This window comes from Oreochromis niloticus, linkage group LG3 (assembly GCF_001858045.2).
Source record: "Oreochromis niloticus isolate F11D_XX linkage group LG3, O_niloticus_UMD_NMBU, whole genome shotgun sequence".
Classification (NCBI taxonomy): Eukaryota; Metazoa; Chordata; class Actinopteri; order Cichliformes; family Cichlidae; genus Oreochromis; species Oreochromis niloticus.
The window spans coordinates 78,871,649-78,881,276 of record NC_031967.2 but is presented as its reverse complement, the minus strand read 5'-3'; the positions used below and the strand labels follow the sequence as shown (position 1 = coordinate 78,881,276).

General features: G+C 39.5%; 1 protein-coding gene across 1 annotated transcript; it reads left to right on the top strand.

Annotated features, from left to right (window-relative positions):
• The first annotated feature begins 4,284 nt into the window (after positions 1 to 4,284).
• LOC106096977 (uncharacterized) lies at positions 4,285 to 8,657 on the top strand. Its single transcript, XM_013266298.3, has 2 exons — positions 4,285 to 4,399; positions 6,375 to 8,657. Exon 2 carries the CDS (start codon positions 6,377 to 6,379, stop codon positions 8,090 to 8,092), a length of 1,716 nt encoding a protein of 571 aa, XP_013121752.1. The 5' UTR covers positions 4,285 to 4,399; positions 6,375 to 6,376; the 3' UTR covers positions 8,093 to 8,657.
• The last annotated feature ends 971 nt before the right edge of the window (positions 8,658 to 9,628 follow it).

Sequence of the window (9,628 nt, the reverse complement as noted above, 5' to 3'; positions counted from 1 at the left end):
GAGCCTTTATTTGAGGCTGGAGTGCATGAACTAAACTAAACGAGAGCCCATCAGGGACAACAACTAAACAGGAACCTAAACTGGGAAGAAACTAAGAACAGTGAGACCATGAACACGACTGTGCCAGAACATGGAGGAACTATGAAATATAAGAATAAGCAACATGAGTCACAGAGACTTGAAACCTGACATGACATAGGGTGTGGAACACAGACGAAGCGACACTGACAAAGAGAAACACGGGGCTTAAATACGCTGAGGGATAACGAGGGAAATGAGACACAGAAGGACAGCACAGCTGGGAGTAATCTGCCATCACAAGACCTAGGGGAAGCCAAACTCAATACACTGACATTAAACACAGACTTTCAAAGTAAGACAGGAAACATAACAGACACGGACTGGCCTAGGGAATACAGCAGACCATAGAACACAGAGACTGAAACCAAAAGACTAGAAAAGATAAACTATGACAAAATCAAAATTCAATAATGATACAAAACTCAAAACACTGGGTCACCGACACAGGACCATGATATGTTTATTAATTAATTTTCTTCGGGATTAATAAAGTATTCTGATTCTGATTGATTCTGATGTTTAATAATGAAGAACATTAGTGTTGGCCACATGTCTGCAAAGTTATGTGACATTAGTGATGTTTGTACTTTCAGCGTTAACTTGGTTTTAAAGCCTTTACTGTAAAATATACGCCGTTCAATAGTCGACCTTAATCTTACAGAGAATCTGATGATTTTATGGATAATTAAAGTAATATTAACCTTGGTCTTTCATTCTTTTAGACAGCAGTGACGTCAGCTAGTGGTGGGCGGATCGATCCAAGTATCGATAGTATCGATGCCAAGTCGACATTGGTATAAGATCAATACTAGCCTGGTGAGATCGATTCTTTACTTTGAGTTTTGCTTGTTTACAACGCTGTGGTTCCGGCAAAGACGAAACAGCCACTCGCCGCTCCTGTGTCCTCCTCGCTGTCACGTCACATGACTTAGACACTTTGGGGGTTGTTAAGTTGTTTACATATTAATTATATTTTTACCAGTTGTTTTTGTTGTTGAGAATTTTAATTGTAATTTTTGTATTATAGTTACAGTGTTTGTTTTAATTTGTTTACTGGTTTGCGTGTACTTAAGACTTTTCAAAAAAATAAAAATAAACCACCATGGCAGACCCGATGGCATTTTCATGCTTCGCAGCATCATTTATTCTTACAATAATCACACTGTTGCTGTAACAGTACATTCAATGACTGCAGCTCCCCCGCTGGCAGCCGTACACATCACCACCACCAAAGCTGCAGCTCCATCGCAGAACACACCCCGCCACATACCCCCATCACGTATAGTGTGATGATATCTGTGCTCTTCATGTGCTATGGAGTTTTTTGTGCTTTCTCCTCATGATGACTCACTTGTTGAGCCTGACTTGTCTCCCCAGTGTAAGTTTGCATATTGTATGTATGGTAATCTAGGTCTGTCATCTCGGGTGTAGGCAACTGCAATGGACTAAAAAGCTTATCCTTATGTAAAACAGTAAAACTCTCACTGACACACTTATGTAATACTCACAGGCACACAGCAGTTGTTGTAGATCAGATATGATTGTCTGCTCAAACATGAAGACAAAGCTGCAGCTGTCGAGTGTAGATTTTATTAAAATACACCAGCAGGATGTTCTGTTATCACAACTCGCCTTTGTTCCATCTTCACTCAGCAGACGAGTCCTTTTGCGCTTTACTCAGTTTGACCTCCATGCTTATTTCAGCCAGTCACAGACTGATTCAGGACCATTAATAGGTCAAAGGTCATTTCGAGACAGGAATCGGCTCGGAAATCAGTGACACATCCAGCTGTGGGGGTGAAAAAGACTCTGATGTAAAAGTTCGTTTTTTACTTCTTATTTGGAAGTCATATTCAGTTTGTAAATTCAACTGTTGGTTTTCAAGACATAGGTTGGTTTTTTCAGGACTGATCGCTCGGGGCGTGAAGGGTTTATCGCATAGATGGCATTTTAGGAAGAAACCATGTCATTCCAGGAGTATAGGATAATATCATTGAATGTTAACGGTCTTCAAAACCCCATTAAGAGGAAAAAGAAAAGGCATGATATTTTGGCAGGAGACCCATTTAAACAATACAGACCATGAGCAGTTAAAACTCTTGGGGTTCAAACACCTATACTATTCATCATATAGACAGAAGTGTGCAAGAGGGGTTACAATACTGATTGTCAATAAAATAAATTTTCAATTAATTCAACAAATAGGGGATAGAAAAGGACGATATGTTATGGTAGTGAGTCAAATTGATCATAAACCAGTGACTCTGTTAAATATTTACAGGCCGCCAGGCAATGATCAGGAATTTATTAAGAAATTATTTCATCTGATCGCGGAACTAAGGGAACCCTTATCTGTGGTGGGGATTGGAATATACAACTACAGCCCCACTTAGATTCCAACAACAAAACTAAAAAGACGACTCGAGAGACCAAAACAGTTAAAAAGCTTCTTGTAGAAGGAAATATAATAGATGTTTGAAGGGAGTTACAGCCCAAGGAAAGGGGCTATATGTTTTTCTCATACCCCTGTAAGTACACTCCAGCTTAGATTACTTTTTTATGGAGGCTAAAATCAACATATCAGTGGACAGTTGGTTAAATATATGTAGAACACAGATGGAAACCATTAGTTCGGGTTATTGGAGGGAATTCACATGGAAAAATTTTATTAGGTTTTTTATAACCCCCAAAATAAAATACAAACAAAAAGGTCAACCGACAGATGGATACTGCTGGAGAAACTGTGGGGAAAATATGACAGATCATTTTCACATATTTTGGAAATGCCCAATAATCCAACCATATTGGAGTGAAATGGTCGAATCAAATTTACTTGATGACTGGTCTCAAATTAAATTTGGATTTCTCTACTGTGTATTTGGGCGATATCCCATCAACAGTCTCCTTAAGGGACAAATATCTGATAAACATCCTGTTGGGAGCGGGCAAAAAAGCGCTTACCAGGAGGTGGCTGGAGAAAGAGCCCCCAACAAAGGAAGATTGGATAGGAATAATGGAAGAAATTTATAGAATGGAAAAACTTACATCTTTTTTGAACCTCAAAATGGACCAATTTCATAAAAACTGGAAGAAGTGGGAGAGATTTGTTGAAGGTGGTAATGTGGGATGAGGGGTGGTGGGTTATATAACCAGAGCTTAGCTAAGTATTTTCACGCAACCACTGGTAGAAGGAAAGCCCGCTAAGGCCGTGACCACTGTTTTCAGAAGACAGCTCATAAAATAGACTGGAAATATCACCAGGAGCTGCATGGACTGTAGCAAAAACCTGACGACATGGGACCTGAAAAGAGGTGGACGGGAGCTCCCCCAGACCGGGCAGATCTGAGGGTTTCACTGTGCCAACATGTTATTGCCAGTGTGTATTATGTTTGTTTTTTGTTTGTTTGTTTTTGTTGTTGATTTTTGTTTTATATGTGGATGATTGTCATAATTATAAAACTTTAAAATAAAACATTTTTAAAAAAGAGGGTGAAAAAGACTCAAAGTGCTCTGAGCACAGAGCTCTGTGCATATCGCAGTGTGTAACGTATTCTTTCTACATTCCCGTCTTTATTGTAATCTGATTATTCTCACTGTATAAATACTCTACTCTGTAGTGGCACAAGTCGCAGTAGTATTACATTACAGGCCAGAATTATTATTTCTAGTCATTCTGCTGAACGTTAGTCCAATTTCTCTCAGGATTCAAATTTCTGAAAGTGACACCCCCAGAAGCTTCATCAGAGCCACAGCAGCTGTTAGTGTAGGAGACTCCGTCACATTTACCTACTTAAACATGCACACACACACACACACACACACATTCACACACATACACACACGCACACACGCACACACGCACACATACACACGCATACACAAACACACAAAGATTATTCCCTCAGCTGAATGAACACAGCAGGGCTGATGGTTTGTGCATTCAGAGCTTTAAGAACCTTTTTCACTCCACACTAAAACCAGTTCAGAGCCACCAATGCTGCGCACCAGCACATCTTTAGAGTTGGAGGGGGACAAGAGAATCCACACAAAGACAACATGCAAAGGTATCAGCCCTCCCTCACCTGGACTCCAAAGGTGAAACTCTCTGATGTTCCTGCAAAGTAAATATGGATGAATATCGCAGCAGAGGTGTGGCTTTCCAGGGTCTTATAAAAATGTCTGCTTCTCTCTGACACACACGAGCATCCAGACCGCCGCCTCAGACTCCATCATCACATCCAGAAAACAACGGTCCAAGCTGACAGCTCCTCTCTCTGAACCCAGTGTCAGGATCTTCACCTGTCCAAACCTCATACAGGTCTGCATTTTCTGTTCAAAACAATTTACAAAATTTAATTTACAAAATTGAAATGTGCCTTTTTGAGTAGAAAAGGTCATTGTAAGCATAAAGGACTGAGAGAAGTGGATGCTAAAGATCACTCTTATGGGGTCGCTGTAGCTCAGGAAATATAGCAGTTCATCCACTAATCAGAAGGTTGGTGGTTCAACCTTCTGTGTCGTGATCAATACTGAACCCCAAGTTGCTCTCTGATGTGTTCATCGGAGTGTGAATGTTAGAGAGAAAGCATTCAGGTGTAGAGAAAAGTGCTGGATTTACTTATAGAAATATCAGCTCATTTTTTAGTCTTAATCACAGAGCTTTGGGTTTCGTTCTTGGGGAATTGTAATATGTGATTGATTTCATTATCAGTCAATTTTTTTAATATGAATTTTCTTGAAGGACTTTTCCTGATGAACAAGAACAAACACACAGTAAGGCAAATGTTGTGTTTTCAGATGCTAGTTTTAAAAATTAAAACTTCTCAGTCTTTTCCTTTTTTTAGATAACACTGTTTTGAAAAATTGTTGACTGCATCATATCTATTAAAAATAGACAATGAACACATTATTATATTAGCTGACTATGACCATGAATAGCTTTATTCAACTAGCTGTGATAAATCAATACATATTTCTAAACATGGACAGACAGCAAAAACAGTTATTTTCATGTCCGATCCTTATTCATTTTATTTATTTCTAAGTTCATTTTATTTTATTTTTTGAGGGGAAATATATTATTTTATGCCTAATTCAGAACAGCAGTAGGCTTATAATGGCATACGCAGCTGTGGCAGGCAGGCAGGAGGTGGACCCAAATGCAGAACTCAAACACAAAAGATGAACTTAAGGCAGCAGCTTTATTGCTGGGAAAAATTGTCCAAAACATAAGCTCCGAAAAATTAAACTAAACCTAGAAACTGAGAAATGAAAACTCAAACACCAGGAAACTAGAAACGCAGCGAGACTTATACACATGAGAAGGTACGATGAGGAAAACACCGAGCTTAAATGTACAAGGAGTAATGAGGGAATAGGAAACAGTGAAACACAGCTGGGATCAATTAGACATAACAGACACGGAGGACGCAAAACTAGACACACTGACAGAGGACACAGGACTGTCAAAGTAAAACAGGAAATAACATGAACATCGAACCAGGGACACAAGACACAACACGGGGAACACAAGGGAGGCACAGAGACAAAACCTAAATGCTGAAAAATCACAGAGGTGCTAAAGAATAACTAACGAACATGAAATACAAAAGACAAAACCATGAAAAACCCACAAAATCCCAGAACACTGAATAAACAAAACTTAAACACCAAGTCACTCGACTACAGACCCGTTTGTTTAATAGCAGCTTTTTATTAAAGGTGCCTTGCTACTGTGGCACCTCACAGTACAAACAGCTGTCTGTGGTCAGCACTTTAAACCTATTGAACTGTTGTCTGGAGGCTCTCAGAGAATCTGTAAACTATTTTTTTGCTATCATGTTCATAGCTACAGCCAATTTGAAGGCACCAGTTTGCATAACAAGCTTGTCTTTTACAACCGTAGAACACAAACTCAGAAAGCCTCCAGCTGACAAAGACGTTGGACCTCAGCCCAAATACTGCATTTCTTGTTTCTTTCTACAGAAGCAGCTACACATTCCTGTCAAACACTGCCACCTATTGGTGAAAATTTAAATACAAATTTAGCAAATTCCGAATACAGATAGCTCCTTAAAAAGCAGTACATAGCAAGTTTAACAGCAATGTAGACAAAGTAGAGTCCAGACTTTAATCAGACTTTAATGTTAGTACTTTAATCTTGAGTGCATGGAGGGTCATTTTCAATTAAGAGCCTGACTGTTTTATGTTACGTGTTAATAAAAGCTCTAATAAATGACTACATTTAAAAAGTATGATGTAACTCTTTGTGTTTTGGTCTTGTGTATTTTCAGACATGGCATCTGTTGGTCCGCTGCTCCTGCTGATGATGTCAGCCTTTTTCATCATCTCCAGTGTGACCACATCTCCATCTGCTGACCAAAGCGAACATGAGAAAGCCCTTCTCGAGAAACTAAAACAAGGCAAAGAAATAGCCAAAAGTGCACTAAAGGCTGGTTTAAAAAATAAGGAGGACATCAAAAAAATTGGTGAACTTTTTCTAACTTTAATCGCAGGCATTGGGAGGGCGGTAAAAGGCACTGATCATGATATTCTTAAATCTGCTATGTCTGTGGCTAATGTTGTGCCAGTGGTAGGTACTGCATTTTCCTTACTAATGACAATAGTGATAGTGATAGTCGAACATGTTAATGACAAATCATTACTGAAAGATATCAAGGAAGAATTTGAAAAAATCGATCTTAAGCTTGAGAAGCATCATCGGGAACTAAAGTGGAACATCTGGGCAGCTGCATCTTATTCTAAGCCAGAGATGAAAATTAGGACTGCCTGGACTGAATACAAAACACTGCTGGGCAGTCTCGCTGGGGCAAAAGATGAGGATGAAAAGAAAAGACATGAACAAAGCTTTATAGAAGCCTACTCAAAATATGAGAAAGCTCCTCGGGAAATGGGAGAGTTGCTGAAAAAAACAGGAAAGAGCTTCATTAATAACCTCGGGGATGAACTGGCTGAACATGTTAAATGTCACGAGAAGGAAATCATAGAATATACTTATCTCATTCTTACACTTATCTTCAAGGGCAACACGATGAATCAATTCTACTACAGACTGAAGAACATACAGTCTAAAGCGAGAGATGATGAGATGAAGAAGAATGTATATGAAGCAATGACAGCAATGTTTGAAATCCAAAAACAATGCATTGATAACAGTATGACTTATGTTAAACAGGACGTGAAACCACTTATTGATAAATCTAAAAAACGTGATGACTTGGCAAAGGAAGTCTGGAATTTTCTGCAGAAGACATATGACAGGTATGACTGGATGGTTGTTGGATTTATAGCCAAAAAATCCAGCCATGAAACAATTAAAACCCTGAACAAACACGTGCTGACAGGATTCCAGGATGTGCCAACAGAGCGCATTACTGTGGCCGTATCCAGACAGGTGAAAGGGACTCACAGCAAAGTACAGGAGGTCAGCAAAGCCATTGAGAAGTGTATTAATAAGAAGGTTTTGTGTTACAAGGTGGCAAAGACACTCAGCACATGTGGGGAAAAGGTGGCAGGAATTCCAATGTCTCAGACTTACACAGCAGTCCACGCCTATACTAGAAAAGCTCACCAAAGCATTGAGGCAAAGGAAGCTAACCCTAAAGCTAAAGTTGAAGACCAAGCTGATGATGAAGATGAAAGCAATGCTGCTCCTGAAAACCCTTCAGGTCAGACTCCTTACATTTACACAGGGGAGTGTGAGAAATCTCCAGGTGTGAAGCATGGAAAGTTTGTGGTTCTGATCAAAAGTGACGAAGAAATGATGGAAAAAGATCCGTGTGCCAAACAGGACTGTGGGCAAGGAAAAGGCAGAGGAAGCTGTGTTCCAATGAAAGACATGTTCCTTGGAATTTGCCAGTGTATTTATCCATACTATGGGCTTCACTGTGAGAATGACATAAATGATTATGGTATAGAATTAGAGAAAGAAGCAGGGACACAGAAAAATAAACCAACAGTGACAGACAAGAGGAGGCGAAACAAGAACTGAGACAGCAGAACAGACTTCATGAAGTGACATGAGCTTCTTCTCTAAAATGACACTGAAACATTCGCTAAATCATCTTTTTCCTCAGACTTAAAGTATCTAAGAAACCAAAACCACATTTGTGAATGCGACTAACACTAATCCACTGCTGCATTCCCAGTGCCTCAATCTGTTTGGATCACATGTTTGTGGCTGATGTGCTCACCGTCACTAAGGCTAAAGCTGATTTCATGTAAACACAGGCGGTTAAAAAAACACCAGAGTGGGCTCTGATTGGTTTGAACCTCCTCTGAACATTGTTCCCTTCAAACAACCAAAGTCAGTGTACGAGCTCACGTTCACTTCATGAGAGTTTCTGCTGTTCATGTTTCTTTGAGCAGCAGCTGATAATGTGTGAACCTCTGAACAACAGTGAAGCATTTCTCAGAGTCCAAATCTGTGTGTTAAACTCACATGAATGAAATTAAGATAAAGTTTGTGCTCATCTGCCAAACTGAAAGACTTCATACAGCAATCTGAGAACCAATGAAATGTGTCTGCCCTGAATAAAGCTTCTGTTTCTCTGTCATACTTGTGTCTCTGATTTGAATACTCACCTTATATCAGTGTGTCGTATCACTCATTCTAATGCACACTTTTAATGTAGTCCCTCCTGACTGGGGGAGTGGAAATTTCAAAGGAAATACAGTTTTTTATTTTGAGTGAAGTGACCCTTAAAAGTTCAGTTCACCTATATCAGCTGTAGGTTACAGCTGAAAACACTTCAAAAACACCAACCTTCTGTTGACGCGTTGCTTTGTGAGCAAAGTTGCAGCCAACTAATTTTAACAATGGAGGCGGAGTAACACAGCATCAGTGCAGGTCTGATTGTCCAGCTAGACGCTGGCGGAGGCTGAGTGGGGTCTTTCCTTGACTCCACATTCACAACATTAGGTGTTCGTGTGCCCTGACTGCCCAGGAGGGTAGTGACAATACACCATCAGGCTTTTAGATGGACGTGTTTTCTGTCCACTACACTGTAAGTCGGTGCTTTCAAAGAGTTCCCTTTTCATTGGAATATACGTACAGATCTTCAAAATCCTAATATCCTAACTATTAAAAAGAGTAAAACACTGACACTAATAAAAACTAAACTAAAACAAAAAAATCCAGTCTGGAAAGTAATGAAAGGTCAAATCTAAACAAAATTAAAATAATTCAAAAATATTAAACTAAAATAACAGTTTAACTGGTTTTATGTCTACAGCAGATTTACTGATCTTTGAATATAATTCAGAAACACTTGACCCCTGTTTCAATGCAGGCGGTAATGTAGACATTGTGTGTGACTATAAATACCTCAGAGTATACATTTACAATAAACTGGACTGGGATGATAAAAAAAAAAAACCACAGCACTTTACAGGAAGGGCCAGAGTCGCCTCTATCTTTTGAGGCGACTGAGGTCCTTAAAAAACTGCCGGACAATGCTCAGGATTTTCTACGAGTCTGTTGTGGCCAGTGCAATCTTCTATGCTGTTGCATCCTGGGGGAGCAGAT

Excerpts from the sequence above, each read along its gene's own strand:
- LOC106096977 (XM_013266298.3), top strand. The coding sequence starts at position 6,377 with ATGGCATCTGTTGGTCCGCTGCTCCTGCTGATGATGTCAGCCTTTTTC.